The sequence below is a fragment of the Epinephelus lanceolatus genome, chromosome 11 (genome assembly GCF_041903045.1).
Source record: "Epinephelus lanceolatus isolate andai-2023 chromosome 11, ASM4190304v1, whole genome shotgun sequence".
Taxonomy (NCBI): Eukaryota; Metazoa; Chordata; class Actinopteri; order Perciformes; family Serranidae; genus Epinephelus; species Epinephelus lanceolatus.
In genome coordinates this window covers 38,377,086-38,395,451 of record NC_135744.1, presented here as the reverse complement: position 1 = coordinate 38,395,451, position 18,366 = coordinate 38,377,086, and the positions used below count along the sequence as shown (strand labels likewise).

General features: G+C 38.9%; 4 protein-coding genes across 4 annotated transcripts; 3 read left to right on the top strand and 1 right to left on the bottom strand.

Annotated features, from left to right (window-relative positions):
• Nucleotides 1-25: 25 nt before the first annotated feature.
• Nucleotides 26-5,908, bottom strand: txndc15 (thioredoxin domain containing 15). Its single transcript, XM_033638649.2, has 6 exons — nucleotides 5,693-5,908; nucleotides 4,438-4,757; nucleotides 3,408-3,554; nucleotides 2,445-2,608; nucleotides 694-824; nucleotides 26-359 (listed from the first exon to the last, which is right to left on the bottom strand). Exons 1-6 carry the CDS (start codon nucleotides 5,787-5,789, stop codon nucleotides 163-165), a joined length of 1,056 nt encoding a protein of 351 aa, XP_033494540.1. The 5' UTR covers nucleotides 5,790-5,908; the 3' UTR covers nucleotides 26-162.
• Nucleotides 5,909-8,117: 2,209 nt separating this feature from the next.
• On the top strand, nucleotides 8,118-10,949 carry LOC144464736 (tripartite motif-containing protein 16-like). The gene has a single exon (XM_078172618.1). It carries the CDS (start codon nucleotides 8,147-8,149, stop codon nucleotides 9,779-9,781), a length of 1,635 nt encoding a protein of 544 aa, XP_078028744.1. The 5' UTR covers nucleotides 8,118-8,146; the 3' UTR covers nucleotides 9,782-10,949.
• Nucleotides 10,950-11,374: 425 nt separating this feature from the next.
• LOC144464735 (tripartite motif-containing protein 16-like) lies at nucleotides 11,375-14,264 on the top strand. Its single transcript, XM_078172617.1, has one exon. The coding sequence runs from the start codon at nucleotides 11,462-11,464 to the stop codon at nucleotides 13,094-13,096; it is 1,635 nt and encodes a 544-aa protein (XP_078028743.1). The 5' UTR covers nucleotides 11,375-11,461; the 3' UTR covers nucleotides 13,097-14,264.
• Nucleotides 14,265-14,686: 422 nt separating this feature from the next.
• On the top strand, nucleotides 14,687-18,341 carry LOC144464733 (tripartite motif-containing protein 16-like). The gene is made up of 2 exons (XM_078172611.1): nucleotides 14,687-16,235; nucleotides 17,350-18,341. The coding sequence occupies exons 1-2, from the start codon at nucleotides 14,777-14,779 to the stop codon at nucleotides 17,532-17,534; spliced, it is 1,644 nt and encodes a 547-aa protein (XP_078028737.1). The 5' UTR covers nucleotides 14,687-14,776; the 3' UTR covers nucleotides 17,535-18,341.
• Nucleotides 18,342-18,366: the final 25 nt, after the last annotated feature.

Genomic DNA, 18,366 nt, shown 5'->3' with positions numbered 1-18,366 from the left:
AATCATCATTAATCTTCATTATAAATGACAATGTTTCACATAAGTTTATTTTGTTCATCAAACACTTACAATAAAGGCAAATTAGCAACTGTTAATTTAATAAGAAATGAAATGGTTTATCAAATAATTGTTTACATCCAGTGTCTTGCAGTCCGTTTGTTTTCAGTCCTGATGCTCGTGCTCCTGTCCCGGTATGAGCCAGCGGATGCTGTCTGTCCGTAGGATGGCGTACAAGGTGAAACCTGTGATGAAGAGGACCGAGAAGACCAGCAGCCAGTCGATGCTCTTCACCGGGACGCTGGGGAGAGGTCCGAGACGGTCTAAATCTGTCACGTTTTTGTCAGGGCTGACTTCAAACCCTGGAACACATTAACACTTCATCACTAACTGCAGCAGGATTGATGAGCAGGGATGGGATACATATGAAGGTCGTTTTTGATGGCAACTGATGAACCCCAGCAAAAAACAGACATGCGAGAGAATCTATTTTTACTTGTTCCAAAAGCGAGCCAAAGACCAAGAACCATATAAGTGACAATATATAAACAAACGCTTGATATATTTTATTGTGATTAATCATCATTTACTGATTTGTGGAGGATTCTAGGAAGTCAGGTGTTAGATATCCAGGTTTAGCAGCAAAAGGTATTATTTTAACTGCATTATTTGGGACTGCTTCTACTCAGTTTGTACCTGTTTGGTTAGCGATGAAGGAGGTGAGTGTCTCCAGCGTTCTGTCAGTGTGGTTGAAGCGAGCCATGGGTTTGGCCCCCTGGAACAGCAAGATGTTGGGCACTGCCACGGTCCCAAACCTGGTGGAGAGGCTGGTGGGTGGAAGATGAAGATGGATAAGACAAAAAAAATGAAATATGATGATTCAGTTTTAGATATTCACCTGAGTTGTGGATATGGTCTGATCTAAACAAAACGCCTTCATTTGTTCTGATATTTGTTTTAGGCAAAGCACAAATGTAGGCACTGTCTAAGGCAATGGTTCCCAACCAAGACAAACCTGAAGGTTCACCAAATGGTTCAAGGGAAAAAGCAAATGATGCTACAGAATATTCTATATTTTAATAATTATTATATATTAATAATATATTAATATTCTATTTTTTTGCATTTAACTTGTCAAAAACTGGAATACTTTCACCTCTTAGGGTACTCTAGAAAATTACATGAATCCAAAAAGGAAAACATTTGCCTTTTGTTGAACTGCTCACAACCCACATGACCTGTGATGAGGGGTCACAAGTAGACATTGCTTTGTTTCAGGGGGTCACAAGCTGAAAAGGCGGGAACCACTGGCCTAAATGTACAGTCTATAATGGATGATTTAAATACGATTTTTAACCCCCCTAAAGCATGAAGACAACCTTATTTTACAGTTTGAAATTTTGCTCACATGCACCAACACTAGACTTGCACCAATTTATCGGCAGTGCTTGCAATCGGGCAGGTTTTCACGTGATTGGCCAAGACCTGCGACCGGCCGGTCAGTCTAAAATATGCCGATTTAAAATGCCGGTCAAATTCCCGGAGCGCCACATGATTGACATCGTGTAACATCAGCAGTGCACACACACGCACATGTGCAACTCACTGCTTGGGCCATGTCAGGAAGTGAAACCTGGGCTGCTTCTCACCTTTATCATTTGCACACACATCAAAAGAGTGAAGGAGAAAGTTGTTAATTGTCCGTGTTAAACTGAACTGCAGAGCTCTCACTGCTGCACTGTGCCACTTGAAACTGACGAGGAGTGTGTCCGCGTGCTTACTGGCCGCGTCCTGAAGACCTGTGTAAATTTTCCACAGGAGATATTTTTACTTTTTTGTCTATTCAAGAAATTACCCACAAATGCTATACACCAAGAATTATTATTTTATTTATCTATGTTTTTATTTATGTATGCCTTTTTTACTTATTTATTTTAATACTGTACCTGAAGTTATATTTGAGCAAAAAGGAAAATGTTTCTTAACCTGTGTCACTGTTTTTGTTTGTTTGTTTGTTTGTTTGAGATGATTATTGAAAAGCTGGTTGTATCTTGGTTAAAATGTTCTATTAAAGCAAAGATAGAAAATATTGCAATATCTTGTGTGCTGTAAAGTGGTTTGAAAAAAATAAAATCGGAATCGGCCATCCAAACACTCTGCAAATCGGAAATCGGTATCGGCCCAAAAAATTGTAATCGGTGCAAGTCTAACCGACACACATGCATACTTTCAATATCTCTACACTTTTTAATGGATACCTAATCTAATAAGCTAGTTTCCGTTGCTAATGACACTGAGTTATATTTCTAGCACATACAGGGTAACATTACCTGAGCCACAGGCCACAAAAAATAATAAAAATCACAAGTCTCCTAATGCCCCTTTAAAGTGGGATTTTACAAAAGGAGGGATGAGACACAATACCACTGGAGAACATGACCATTCACCTGCTGTGCTGAGATGCATCCAGTGCCAGGAAGTGCATGCTGGGAAAGACTCGGGGCAGGGCGTTGAAGTGAGGTGCCAGGCTGGCTGAGAATTGGCACCAGGCGGTGAAGAACAGGACCACAGAGCACTCTGTGCTGTTAGCATTCAGGAACTCCATCAGGTCCTGAGAGAATCAAGAACAAAAGAGACAGAGGGATGGATTCTTCTCCTCTCACATTTTATTTGACAAACAGAAACAGATTGTGATTATGGGAATCATCAGCACAGTCAGATCATGTCATTTACAAAGTAGGTGGTGGTGGCATTGAGGAAATACTGCAGAAAAGCTAAAATGAAAGACAAAAAAGGTAAATCAAGATGTCTGCCTTCTCTCAAATATAATGAAACTAGATGGCGCTCGGCTTGCGGTGCTCAAAGCGCCAAGAAAAAAACATTTGTAAATCTCAACAGCAATGTCTCTATCTAGAAATCAGGTTACTGAAGTTAATACACACACCTTGTTGTGAGCAGTTTGCTGTAGGAACTATTTTCTCTCTACTGAACTAAACCCAACAATTGCATCACCATAAAGAAGGAAGTGTGCATCTACTCATGGACGAAAGACTTCTGCTCATGACAGCGCGAGATGTAAACATTAATGCAACCTCTTCACCTGAGCTGTAATGTTAGCTAGCTCAGTGGTGCTTGGTGAGCTACCATTAGATGCACACTTCCTTCTATGCGGTGATATGGCTGGCAGGTGTAGTTGGCTAAAAAGAAAATAGTTAGTTCTTATTTTGGGGTGAACTGTCCCTTTAACACCAACAGTCTTAGGCATATTACAATGACACAAAATATGATGTTTACTAGGGCTGACACAACAATACACAACTGGGTTTCTAGGCTACCAATATAAGCGTTCAGATGTGAACAGTGTTGATGGCACTTCTCAACCAGTGAGCCTAAGAGGGCAGCATGATTACCTGTGAAGCGTTGAGGACCTGCACAGTGAAATTGTCCATTCCTGTGACGTTCCTCTTATCGCAGTTCACCTTGTACGTCTTGGCGGTCTCTGTGGTGTTCTGCTCCTCAGTTGGCGTGATGTCCGCACGCACTATGTCAAGAGTGATCTGGAGGTAGACATCAAAAGAGAAGTCACCTTTTGCACTACTGCTACGACTACTGCACTCATCACTGTTTATTTTGACTGATGTCAGCTGAGGCATGCTTCTTGAAAATAAGCAAATTCAAAGTGAAATCAAAATTAGAAATCATAACTAGTGAGACAATTATATAATTACTGAATTATCTACCGAACATTTTCTGTATTTATTCATTAGCTGTATGGTTTATAACATGTCAGATAATAGGAGACATCTTCATATGTCTTGTTTTGCTCAACCAGAAGTCAAAGACCCAAATACATTCAGTTTACCATCATATAAGACAAAGAAAAGCAGCTAATCTTCACACTGGAGAAGCTGTAACTAAAGAATGATCAGTGTTTTTGCTTCAAAACTTACTTAACTAATTGATCAATTATCAATATGGTAGTGTAGATAAATTCTCTGTTGATCAAATAATTGATTATTAATTAATTGTTTCAGCTCTTATCTAAACCCGGACAAAGCTTAAACATGTTCTGCATGATTGTAGCTTCTGACATTTTATGCATTTTTGGTCAGGATTACCTGATTAAATTAACTAACAGATGTTAAGAGACAAATATTTTATTTATACAGTTAATACTGCATAGTGGATATGTATTTTCTACTATCTTGAAATCACTGTTTGACGTCCCAAAAGCTCACGTCGTAGTAACTATGTATTTCTTAACTATTTTGCCATTCATTACACCCAGTTGTTGTTTATCATCAGAAGAATTGGTAGAAAATATGGAGATACCAGTGAATCTTTACCAAGGTTGCCCTTGAGCCAGGTGTTCATACCTCTACCTACACTTTGCCGCAATTTACAACTCCTACTCATGTCATAGTGTTCCTAGCAAGTTACCTGCTGTGATGATTCGGCACTCATGTCCTCCTGTGACTCTCCTTTAGCATCCACAGCAGGTGAACCGCACTGGGCACTGTTCTCATCACAAGGCGGGGAAAAGCCTGACTGGAAGTCTTTCACATTTTTGGGGAATAGGGATTCGATGTCAGATGGATCGATGGGGGCTTCGGTTCCCATCACAGCATCTGCAATCTCAGCTGTCTTGAACTGCCTCTTCGGCAGAGAGTCCAGGTCTTCTGACTCCACAAACTTGGGGCTGTTCTCCAAGTCGGACACTGCATCCTCTGGCAGCATGAGCTCCAGTGACTCATCATTCTCTGGAAAAAAAGTCAATTATAGATCATGAAGATCAAATTCAGTACAAAAGACATTTCTCTCGTGGCTGTCCTTCCAGCTTAAGACTTTTAAGCTTTTTGGCAGTTTGTCTGAAGATTATCTCTTACTTCTAATTACAGCCCTCTTTTTCTTTGCCATAAGCTGACAGTTACCTCCCATGTGAACTGCTGTGTGAGTGAGTCAGCCTAAAAGAGGTGCACTGAATAAGTATGGCCTGGTTCCAGATCTCTACATCACAAGTCATATCTTCAATTTGAGTCAAAGAGAAGTAATTTAACGGAGGTTAATTTAAATGGTAACTTGGTCTGATTACCAGGTGAGAAGAGGTCAACCAGTTACGAATATTCAGTTAACCATTAATAAAATGTACACCTACCTAAGAGTGACGCAGAAGCCTTGCATTATGCCTATATTCATTAAGTTTTCTGTGTAAAATGTTTGCAAAAGGTGATATTAATATGATCTAACTAATGTCACATTAGCTCGAGCTAGATCTCTCCAATAAAATCAAGTCATAAAACTCTCCAAATTGTTGCTCTTCTTTACCAGTATGTTTTAAATAAAATGTGCATGATATTTAACGTGAGTGCATCGCTACCTTTTAAACTAATATGCTACACGAATTGTGTTTACAAACGTTTGGTTATGAGGGTAATGTTAGCGTTACAACAGCTCTACTGACTTGTGATAACAGCCACAACTTTGGAGCAATGAACAGGGCTCGTTTGTTAAAGCTAACTGTCAAAACGATGTGGTTTATACGTGAACACGACATCAAGACGACTAGCTAGCTTCCTGACATTTAAAACAATTAGCAGTTAGTACGCTAACCGGTTACCAAGTTGTTAACGTTAACTGTCGTGTCGCAGTGTTGAGCTAGCACTGTTTAGCTAACAAGCTACTGTCAGTCTCTTACCTTGGGCGGTCGCGGCCGAAAATATCAAAACGTCAGAATAATAGAGCGTAAAAAATAAAACAAACGAGATGTGACATTTACTGAAAATCCCCGTCATATTTTTGTGAATTTAGCTAGATGCAATAATGAACGGTTATCACGACATGTTGAGATATGAGGTGGTCAGTTCATAGGAAAGAATATTTCGAGCTGTGGCGGAAGAAAATAAATGTTACACCACCGAGCTCTGCTTCCGGACATTATTCCGACTTCCGGAGGGACCAAATGCAAAAATGAGTTGAAAATAATTGCTATTTTGTCTTTTATTGTGCTTTTATTATTCTAGCCAGAAAATAAAAACTTCAAATATAGTTATCTTGTCTTTATGCTGAAGCAGGAGTAGGGAAATCCAGATTTAACAAGTGAAATATTGTACACTGTAGCCTATTGACCTTACAGTCTATGCTATTAACCGACTTTATTTTTTTCTTTATCACTCTTTATTTGTAGGCTACATCTACCAAGCAGGCAGATAGGAAGGGTTAGACAGGAAAATAGTAGTTGAAAGAAGGTCTATTGTATTGAAAAATTATTGGAACAAGGTGTAAGGAAGGCTGGGTTTCCTGTATATTTCTGATCTATTCCATTTGGATCTTAATAGGGCCTGGGCAGCTAAGCTGCCAGGACACTATTGTAATCCTAGGTATTCTTCGTCTTTCTTCTTTCTTCTTCCGAGGAAATCATACTTCCCATGGGTGAAAACTCACCAAACTTTGCACAAAGGTCCAGTGTCATGCCAGATATCCTCAGCTGTAAACTCAAGCCAATAGTCCTGATGGTGGCGCTACAGCAAGCATCTAAAGTTCAAAACTTTGAAAATTCATAACAAATCAACCATATGTGCTACAACTTCACAAGAAACTTTTGTACATTTAAACCTATTAAAAATTATGAAGTTCTTCACTCTGTTTTTTTCAAAAACTGTAAAATTTCTTAAACCTATCTCCTCCCACAATTTTTGCTCAATTGACACCAAACTTGCTACAGAGCATCTTCAGACTGTCCTACAAAAACTATGTTTCTCAGATTTTTGATTTATCAAAAATTGAGCCTACAGTGCATCAAAATGTTTGACTGTAAACGGTACTGTAAACATATACATGCAAATTCTTGCTAAATAAATCTTCAATGTTCATGAAAAAGATGACAAAATTCTAGAGTCATGGCAGATGACGTGTGGCAAATTTCAGAATTTTATTTCAAAAACTGAATTTTTGACAGCATTTTGAATTTTGCTCTAATGTGAACAATTGGAGTCAATGTAAAAATGGAAATTTTAAACACCAGTTTTTCACTTATGGTGGTTTCAAATCTGCCTTTCCATGCACGGATGGCTGCTTTCCTACACAACAGTGAATGGCTTACTCAATTTGTGAAGCCACTGTTGAGTTGCTACTTGCCAATTAGCTCAGAGCGGTAGGTGACCGTCTTAGGTTCCTGGGGTTGCTCAGAATTGCCTAAAAATTCCAGGACCGACCCATCGCTGCGCAACAGCTATAATTTAATTTTATATTTTTCATTTCAAAATATATATATATAAAAAAAAAAATCTTATTTTATGATATCTTGCTAGTTCTTAGTTGGTTATTGACTCTGTATTGCTTATTGCTTTTAAATGTATTTCTAAAGCTTTTATTTGCTTATGTAAAGCTCTTTCAATGCCCCTGTGTTTGCAATATGCTATGTAAATAAAGCTGGCTTGCCTTGTCTTGCCTTATGTGAGTAAGTGATATTTAATTCAATTAACATCAAATGACCTGTGCTGATTTTTAGGCAGAAATAGTACTGATATGTGAAATTACATTGATTTCTTTGTGATTAGTCGCCAGAATCTCTATTTAAATATGTATAATGCCGGTTTTATGAAAGTATTATTACTTTATATCATCCTGGTCCTGTCTGGACTTGGCATACTCTGTATTCATGGACACAATACAAAGATGTGTCTTGATAGAATCCTTAGATCCCTAAACTTTCTGCTGTTCATTTCCCCAAAAGTTAAAGTTTGTTAAATTATCAGAAGTTGTAGTAGTAGTCATGGTAGTATTGGATATTCCATTTGAATTCTATAGTTATGTAAAAGGTAGACAATAGCTGTGGTCAAAAGACACACTGCACTTCTCAAACCACTCCTCTTCCTGGAATGATGCACACCTTTATGACTCCACCCAGACTTTATTTACTGGATAAGGGATGCTTCACCTGCTCAGAGTCATTCAGCTCAGACATTAGTTGTTTCCTCCCCTTTCACAGATCTGCCAGTTAGAAGATGGGTGTAAACACCATGTGATTAAATGTAAGCACTGAAAGCCAATACACTGCAGATCAGTGAATAAACATCAAGGAAATGAGCTGAGCTTTTATCTGGAAACAGAGAGTGAAACTTAGTGACATTCACTGTCGTCTAGAGGAGAAATGGCGCAGCAGGTGATTCAGCTGGATCGAGAAAAACTGAGCTGTTCAATCTGTCTGGATCTTCTGAAGGATCCAGTGACTATTCCTTGTGGACACAGCTACTGCATGAGCTGTATTGAAGACTGCTGGGATGAGGAGAATGGGCAGCATGAAACATACAGCTGCCCTCAGTGCAGGCAGAGCTTCACACCGAGGCCTGACCTGGTGAAAAGTACCATGTTAGCAGAGTTAGTGGAGGAACAGAAGAAAGTAGGACTTCATGCTGTTTCACCTGATCAGTCCTTTGCAGGACCTGAAGACGTGGCCTGTGATTTCTGCTCTGGGATAAAGGTAAAAGCCTTCAAGTCCTGTCTGGTGTGTATGGCCTCTTACTGTGAGCAACACCTGCAGCCTCACTACAATGTAGCTCCGTTAAAGAAACACAAGCTGGTTGAAGCCACTTCAAAGCTGGAGGAGAACATCTGCTCTCGCCACGACGAGGTGATGAAGATCTTCTGCCGCACTGATCAGCAGTGTATCTGTTATCTCTGCCTCATGGATGATCATAAAGGCCATGACACAGTCTCTGCTGCAGCAGAGAGGGCTGAGAGGCAGACGGAGCTCGGGGTGAGTCGCCAAAGAATCCAACAGAGAGTCCAGGACAGAGAAAAAGATGTCAAGGTACTTCAGCAGAGGGTGGAGGCTATCGATCTCTCTGCTGATGAAGCTGTGAGGGACACTGAGAAGATCTTCACTGATTTGATCCGTTTCATTGAGGAAAGGAGCTCTGAGGTGAAGCAGCAGATCAGATCCCAGCAGAAAACTCAAGTGAGTCGAGCTAAAGAGCTCGAGGAGAAGCTGCAGCAGGAGATCACTGAGCTGCAGAGGAAAGACACTGAGCTGGAGAAGCTCTCACGCACAGAGGATCACCTGCATTTCCTAAACAACTACCTCTCACTGTCACGTCTGAGTGGGTCTGAAGACTTACCCAGCATTGATATCTGTACCCTGAGCTTGTTTGAGAACATGACAGCGGCTCGTCTGAGTGAGGAGTGGGCAAAGATCTCACTGGCAGTGAGTGAAGTGGATGTTTCACTGCCTCAAGCAGAGCCCAGAACCAGAGCTGAATTTATGAGATATTCACATCAAATCACACTGGATCCAAATACAGCACACAAATGTTTGTCATTGAGTGACAGGAACAGAAAAGCAACATTAACTGCAGTTGAACAGTTCTACTTGGATCACCCAGACAGATTTGTTGAAAGATGGCAGGTCCTGAGTGGAGAGGGTCTGACTGGACGTTGTTACTGGGAGGTGAAGTGGAGCGGGAACGTTTCTATAGCAGTTGCATACAAGAATATTGGCAGAACAGGGACCATGTATGAATGTGGATTTGGAAATAACAAGTCTTGGTTATTAGAATGTAACAGTGATGGATATAAATTCAGACATAACAGTGTTTCCACTTCCATCTCAGGCCGTCTGTCCTCCAGAATTGGAGTTTACCTGGATCACAGGGCAGGTACTCTGTCTTACTACAGCGTCTCTAAATCCATGACTCTCCTCCACAGAGTCCAGACCAAGTTCACTCAGCCTCTCTATGCTGGATTTAGGTTTCGCCAGACTGCAGGAGACACTGCTGAGTTGTGTTAGATGTAGACAGGAGTTTGAAGAGTGAGTGATCTCTATGCAGCAAATGTGTCTGCACTGCAGAGATCAAACATAGTGGGTGGGACTATAATATTTTGCTCTTGGATTTTATGTTGGTTTAGTTGTGTCAGTTTAATGGTATGGTGAAATGAAAAAGATTTTTTTGTTGTTACATAGAGATTAAAACTATCTTGTTTGTTGAAATGTCATTCTTAATATATAGACTGTGTATGTTGTATTTACTAAACAATTTCAACTTATATACATAATGTCTGATGAAACACTTTTTTGTGTTTGTTTTTTTTCTACCTTGATTTGGATTTGTGAGTATCTGCCAAATTAATGTCATATAAATTTTAAAAACACATTATTTTAGTCACACTATATCTTCATTATCATAATTTGTATAATTCGATATTTATTTCTTTTACTCTACATATTTACTGATGTCTATACTGCATACTGTGCTGCTGTTGTACTGATATTGAAAAATCTCTTTTTACTAAAAAGTACCAATCCAGAAAAATGGTATAATTTTAAATATGACCTTCTGGGAAAAAAAAGCTTGTTAACATCTTTTAAAGAGTGAATTTAAGTGTCTTTACATGATAACGATTTTTAGAGAATATGTATGGAAAATCAGTGGTCAAAATCATACATATAAATAGTTATCTTGTCAATATTTTAACAGATGACCCCTATTCTTTAAAAAAATGCATCTACACAATATATCTTTCTGTCACTGTTTGAGTATCACAGAAATCTGTTGTTTTCCTTCTAAAGTTAATTCCAATCAATCTTTTTCCAAGATAATCAAGTAAAAAAAAACACAGCAAGGTTAATGAAAACAAACATTTAACTTTCACTTTCTACCGATAGACCATGTGTTGATTTAATGTTGCTTATGGTGAGAATTAAAGAAGAAAAATCACTCATTCACATACTTGCGAGACGGGGATTTAACTCTCTTTTTAAAAAATGTATTCTGATCGCATATTTACTCCACATTTACATGATATACTGCACATAGAAGATTTATTGCATATATGCAAATTTTCTGCTGAAGAATGTGTTTTTGTTCAACTTAAAATTGCATTTGGTGATTTTATAAATGGGTGTAATATGTGAGAAAAAAAAGACAAGATGAATAAAAGAGTTGTGTAAAAATGGATTCATGAATGTAGATTTTTTTTGAGCATCTGCAAAATAAATGTAATATAAAGTTTAAAATAAATGTTCATTATAGTTAAACAATATATCTATGGACATAATTTGTATAATTTAATGCTGCCTAATGAGTGCTCTATATAATAGTAGTAGTAATCCGTTGGGAATAGTGGTTTCCAGAGTGGGTATTAATAACTGAGGTCGAAAGACACACTGCACCGCTCAAACCACTCCTCTTCCTGGAATGACACACACCTTTATGACTCCACCCAGACTTTATTTACTGGATAAGGGATGTTTCACCTGCTCAAAGTCATTCAGCTCAGACATTAGTTGTTCCCTCCCCTTTCACAGATCTGCCAGTTAGAAGATGGGTGTAAACACCATGTGATCAAATGTAAGAGCTGAAAGCCAATACACTGCAGATCAGTGAATAAACATCAGGGACATGAGCTGAGCTTTTATCTGGAAACAGAGAGTGAAACTAACTGACATTCACTGTCGTCTAGAGGAGAAATGGCGCAGCAGGTGATTCAGCTGGATCCAGAAAAACTGAGCTGTTTAATCTGTCTGGATCTTCTAAACGATCCGGTGACTATTCCCTGTGGACACAGCTACTGCATGAGCTGTATTGAACACTGCTGGGATGAGGAGAATGGGCAGCATGAAACATACAGCTGCCCTCAGTGCAGGCAGAGCTTCACACCGAGGCCTGTCATGATGAAAAGTACCATGTTAGCAGAGTTAGTGGAGGAACAGAAGAAAGTAGGACTTCATGCTGTTTCACCTGATCAGTCCTTTGCAGGACCTGAAGACGTGGCCTGTGATTTCTGCTCTGGGATAAAGGTAAAAGCCTTCAAGTCCTGTCTGGTGTGTATGGCCTCTTACTGTGAGCAACACCTGCAGCCTCACTACAATGTAGCTCCGTTAAAGAAACACAAGCTGGTTGAAGCCACTTCAAAGCTGGAGGAGAACATCTGCTCTCGCCACGACGAGGTGATGAAGATCTTCTGCCGCACTGATCAGCAGTGTATCTGTTATCTCTGCCTCATGGATGATCATAAAGGCCATGACACAGTCTCTGCTGCAGCAGAGAGGGCTGAGAGGCAGACGGAGCTCGGGGTGAGTCGCCAAAGAATCCAACAGAGAGTCCAGGACAGAGAAAAAGATGTCAAGGTACTTCAGCAGAGGGTGGAGGCTATCGATCTCTCTGCTGATGAAGCTGTGAGGGACACTGAGAAGATCTTCACTGATTTGATCCGTTTCATTGAGGAAAGGAGCTCTGAGGTGAAGCAGCAGATCAGATCCCAGCAGAAAACTCAAGTGAGTCGAGCTAAAGAGCTCGAGGAGAAGCTGCAGCAGGAGATCACTGAGCTGCAGAGGAAAGACACTGAGCTGGAGAAGCTCTCACGCACAGAGGATCACCTGCATTTCCTAAACAACTACCTCTCACTGTCACGTCTGAGTGGGTCTGAAGACTTACCCAGCATTGATATCTGTACCCTGAGCTTGTTTGAGAACATGACAGCGGCTCGTCTGAGTGAGGAGTGGGCAAAGATCTCACTGGCAGTGAGTGAAGTGGATGTTTTACTGCCTCAAGCAGAGCCCAGAACCAGAGCTGAATTTATGAGATATTCACATCAAATCACACTGGATCCAAATACAGCACACAAATGTTTGTCATTGAGTGACAGGAACAGAAAAGCAACATTAACTGCAGTTGAACAGTTCTACTTGGATCACCCAGACAGATTTGTTGAAAGATGGCAGGTCCTGAGTGGAGAGGGTCTGACTGGACGTTGTTACTGGGAGGTGAAGTGGAGCGGGAACGTTTCTATAGCAGTTGCATACAAGAATATTGGCAGAACAGGGACCATGTATGAATGTGGATTTGGAAATAACAAGTCTTGGTTATTAGAATGTAACAGTGATGGATATAAATTCAGACATAACAGTGTTTCCACTTCCATCTCAGGCCGTCTGTCCTCCAGAATTGGAGTTTACCTGGATCACAGGGCAGGTACTCTGTCTTACTACAGCATCTCTAAATCCATGACTCTCCTCCACAGAGTCCAGACCAAGTTCACTCAGCCTCTCTATGCTGGATTTAGGTTTCGCCAGACTGCAGGAGACACTGCTGAGTTGTGTTAGATGTAGACAGGAGTTTGAAGAGTGAGTGATCTCTATGCAGCAAATGTGTCTGCACTGCAGAGATCAAACATAGTGGGTGGGACTATAATATTTTGCTCTTGGATTTTATGTTGGTTTAGTTGTGTCAGTTTAATGGTATGGTGAAATGAAAAAGATTTTTTTGTTGTTACATAGAGATTAAAACTATCTTGTTTGTTGAAATGTCATTCTTAATATATAGACTGTGTATGTTGTATTTACTAAACAATTTCAACTTATATACATAATGTCTGATGAAACACTTTTTTGTGTTTGTTTTTTTTCTACCTTGATTTGGATTTGTGAGTATCTGCCAAATTAATGTCATATAAATTTTAAAAACACATTATTTTAGTCACACTATATCTTCATTATCATAATTTGTATAATTCGATATTTATTTCTTTTACTCTACATATTTACTGATGTCTATACTGCATACTGTGCTGCTGTTGTACTGATATTGAAAAATCTCTTTTTACTAAAAAGTACCAATCCAGAAAAATGGTATAATTTTAAATATGACCTTCTGGGAAAAAAAAGCTTGTTAACATCTTTTAAAGAGTGAATTTAAGTGTCTTTACATGATAACGATTTTTAGAGAATATGTATGGAAAATCAGTGGTCAAAATCATACATATAAATAGTTATCTTGTCAATATTTTAACAGATGACCCCTATTCTTTAAAAAAATGCATCTACACAATATATCTTTCTGTCACTGTTTGAGTATCACAGAAATCTGTTGTTTTCCTTCTAAAGTTAATTCCAATCAATCTTTTTCCAAGATAATCAAGTAAAAAAAAACACAGCAAGGTTAATGAAAACAAACATTTAACTTTCACTTTCTACCGATAGACCATGTGTTGATTTAATGTTGCTTATGGTGAGAATTAAAGAAGAAAAATCACTCATTCACATACTTGCGAGACGGGGATTTAACTCTCTTTTTAAAAAATGTATTCTGATCGCATATTTACTCCACATTTACATGATATACTGCACATAGAAGATTTATTGCATATATGCAAATTTTCTGCTGAAGAATGTGTTTTTGTTCAACTTAAAATTGCATTTGGTGATTTTATAAATGGGTGTAATATGTGAGAAAAAAAAGACAAGATGAATAAAAGAGTTGTGTAAAAATGGATTCATGAATGTAGATTTTTTTTGAGCATCTGCAAAATAAATGTAATATAAAGTTTAAAATAAATGTTCATTATAGTTAAACAATATATCTATGGACATAATTTGTATAATTTAATGCTGCCTAATGAGTGCTCTATATAATAGTAGTAGTAATCCGTTGGGAATAGTGGTTTCCAGAGTGGGTATTAATAACTGAGGTCGAAAGACACACTGCACCGCTCAAACCACTCCTCTTCCTGGAATGACACACACCTTTATGACTCCACCCAGACTTTATTTACTGGATAAGGGATGTTTCACCTGCTCAAAGTCATTCAGCTCAGACATTAGTTGTTCCCTCCCCTTTCACAGATCTGCCAGTTAGAAGATGGGTGTAAACACCATGTGATCAAATGTAAGAGCTGAAAGCCAATACACTGCAGATCAGTGAATAAACATCAGGGACATGAGCTGAGCTTTTATCTGGAAACAGAGAGTGAAACTAACTGACATTCACTGTCGTCTAGAGGAGAAATGGCGCAGCAGGTGATTCAGCTGGATCCAGAAAAACTGAGCTGTTTAATCTGTCTGGATCTTCTAAACGATCCGGTGACTATTCCCTGTGGACACAGCTACTGCATGAGCTGTATTGAACACTGCTGGGATGAGGAGAATGGGCAGCATGAAACATACAGCTGCCCTCAGTGCAGGCAGAGCTTCACACCGAGGCCTGTCATGATGAAAAGTACCATGTTAGCAGAGTTAGTGGAGGAACAGAAGAAAGTTGGACTTCATGCTGTTTCACCTGATCAGTCCTTTGCAGGACCTGAAGACGTGGCCTGTGATTTCTGCTCTGGGATAAAGGTAAAAGCCTTCAAGTCCTGTCTGGTGTGTATGGCCTCTTACTGTGAGCAACACCTGCAGCCTCACTACAATGTAGCTCCGTTGAAGAAACACAAGCTGGTCGATGCCACTTTAAAGCTGGAGGAGAACATCTGCTCTCGCCACGACGAGGTGATGAAGATCTTCTGCCGCACTGATCAGCAGTGTATCTGTTATCTCTGCCTCATGGATGATCATAAAGGCCATGACACAGTCTCTGCTGCAGCAGAGAGGGCTGAGAGGCAGACGGAGCTCGGGGTGAGTCGCCAAAGAATCCAACAGAGAGTCCAGGACAGAGAAAAAGATGTCAAGGTGCTTCAGCAGAGGGTGGAGGCTATCAATCTCTCTGCTGATGAAGCTGTGAGGGACACTGAGAAGATCTTCACTGATTTGATCCGTTTCATTGAGGAAAGGAGCTCTGAGGTGAAGCAGCAGATCAGATCCCAGCAGAAAACTCAAGTGAGTCGAGCTAAAGAGCTCGAGGAGAAGCTGCAGCAGGAGATCACTGAGCTGCAGAGGAAAGACACTGAGCTGGAGAAGCTCTCACGCACAGAGGATCACCTGCATTTCCTAAACAACTACTCCTCACTGTCACGTCTGAGTGGGTCTGAAGACTTACCCAGCATTGATATCTGTACCCTGAGCTTGTTTGAGAACATGACAGTGGCTCTTCAGAGTGAGGAGTGGGCAAAGATCTCACTGGCAGTGAGTGAAGTGGATGTTTTACTGCCTCAAGCAGAGCCCAGAACCAGAGCTGAATTTATGAAATATTCACATCAAATCACACTGGATCCAAATACAGCACACAAATGTTTGTCATTGAGTGACAGGAACAGAAAAGCAACATTAACTGCAGTTGAACAGTTCTACTTGGATCACCCAGACAGATTTGTTGAAAGATGGCAGGTCCTGAGTGGAGAGGGTCTGACTGGACGTTGTTACTGGGAGGTGAAGTGGAGCGGGAACGTTTCTATAGCAGTTGCATACAAGAATATTGGCAGAACAGGGACCATGTATGAATGTGGATTTGGAAATAACAAGTCTTGGTTATTAGAATGTAACAGTGATGGATATAAATTCAGACATAACAGTGTTTCCACTTCCATCTCAGGCCGTCTGTCCTCCAGAATTGGAGTTTACCTGGATCACAGGGCAGGTACTCTGTCTTACTACAGCATCTCTAAATCCATGACTCTCCTCCACAGAGTCCAGACCAAGTTCACTCAGCCTCTCTATGCTGGATTTAGGTTTCGCCAGACTGCAGGAGACACTGCTGAGTTGTGTTAGATGTAGACAGGAGTTTGAAGAGTGAGTGATCTCTATGCAGCAAATGTGTCTGCACTGCAGAGATCAAACATAGTGGGTGGGACTATAATATTTTGCTCTTGGATTTTTGTTGGTTTAGTTGTGTCAGTTTAATGATATGGTGAAATGAAAAAGATTTTTTTGTTGTTACATAGAGATTAAAACTATCTTGTTTGTTGAAATGTCATTCTTAATATATAGACTGTGTATGTTGTATTTACTAAACAATTTCAACTGATATACATAATGTCTGATGAAACACTTTTTTGTGTTTGTTTTTTTCTACCTTGATTTGGATTTGTGAGTATCTGCCAAATTAATGTCATATAAATTTTAAAAAACATTATTTTAGTCACACTATATCTTCATTATCATAATTTGTATAATTCGATATTTATTTCTTTTACTCTACATATTTACTGATGTCTATACTGCATACTGTGCTGCTGTTGTACTGATATTGAAAAATCTCTTTTTACTAAAAAGTACCAATCCAGAAAAATGGTATAATTTTAAATATGACCTTCTGGGAAAAAAAAGCTTGTTAATATCTTTTAAAGAGTGAATTTAAGTGTCTTTACATGATAACGATTTTTAGAGAATATGTATGGAAAATCAGTGGTCAAAATCATACATATAAATAGTTATCTTGTCAATATTTTAACAGATGACCCCTATTCTTAAAAAAAATGCATCTACACAATATGTTTTTCTGTCACTGTTTGAGTATCACAAAAGGTTAATGAAAACAATCAAATAACCTTCACTTTCTTCCGATAGACCATGTGTTGATTTAATGCTGCTTATAGTGAGAAATGAAAAAGAAAAATCACTCATTCACATACTTGCGAGACGGGAATTTAACTCTCTTTTTAAAAAATGTATTCTGATCGCATATTTACTCAACATTTATATCTCAGGCCCTCAGTCCTCCACAATAGGAGTGTATCTGGATCACAGGGCAGGTACTCTGTCTTACTACAACGTCTCTGAAACCATGACTCTCCTCCACAGAGTCCAGACCACATTCACTCAGCCTCTCTATGCTGGATTTTGGCTTTCAGATAGTCCTGGAGACACTGCTGAGTTGTGTGAGCTCAAGTAGACAGGAGTTTAAAGAGTGATTTATCTCTGTATAGTAAATGTTGAGGTGTGTTTGCACTGCACAGATCAAACAGAATGGGACTGTGATGTGTTTTGGGTTTTTTTCTTCGTTGGGGGTGGTTTAGTGGAGGGGGAGTATGTGGTTTTGTTTGTGTCAATTCAATGAAATGGTGAAATGAAGAAGAAATATTTTTTTCCACACAGGCATTAAAACAATTTTTTTGTTCAATTTTTTTCTTATTGGATTAGTATATTAAATTTACTAAATGTTGACATGATTATGGAAAATATTACATATATGCAAAATGTCTGCTGAAAACTATGTATTTTGTTCTACTTAAACTTGAACATAGTTATGACATAAAGTGGCTTAATTATGTACAAAAAAACTACAAAATTAATTAAAGAGTCATTGATATAAAAATGAATGAATGGTTTTGGATTTTTGAGCAAATAAATGTAACATACAGTTTTAAAATTACATATTTTTTGTCATACCATATCTCTATGAACATAACTTGCATAATTTAATGTTGGCTTATTGTTACTCTACATACTGTATATAGTAGTAGTGGTAGTAGTTGTAGTTGTAGTTGTAGTAGTAGGAGAAGTAGTAACAGTATATTATATTGGCAACACTGGTTCCCAGAGCAGGAATGTGTTGAAATGTCATTCTTAATATATAGACTGTGTATGTTGTATTTACTAAACATTTTCAACTGATATACAAAATGTCTGATGAAACACTTTTTTGTGTTTGTTTTTTTCTACCTTGATTTGGATTTTTGAGCATCTGCCAAATTAATGTCATATAAAGTTTAAAAACACATTAT

Coding starts and splice junctions, on each gene's coding strand:
- txndc15 (XM_033638649.2), bottom strand. CDS start 5,789: ATGACGGGGATTTTCAGTAAATGTCACATCTCGTTTGTTTTATTTTTT. Junction 825..2,444: donor GATGCATCTCAGCACAGCAG/GTGAATGGTCAT, acceptor TCCACCCACCAG/CCTCTCCACCAGGTTTGGGA. Junction 360..693: donor CTTCATCGCTAACCAAACAG/GTACAAACTGAG, acceptor AATGTGTTCCAG/GGTTTGAAGTCAGCCCTGAC.
- LOC144464736 (XM_078172618.1), top strand. CDS start 8,147: ATGGCGCAGCAGGTGATTCAGCTGGATCGAGAAAAACTGAGCTGTTCA.
- LOC144464735 (XM_078172617.1), top strand. CDS start 11,462: ATGGCGCAGCAGGTGATTCAGCTGGATCCAGAAAAACTGAGCTGTTTA.
- LOC144464733 (XM_078172611.1), top strand. CDS start 14,777: ATGGCGCAGCAGGTGATTCAGCTGGATCCAGAAAAACTGAGCTGTTTA. Junction 16,236..17,349: donor TGTTTCCACTTCCATCTCAG/GCCGTCTGTCCT, acceptor TTTATATCTCAG/GCCCTCAGTCCTCCACAATA.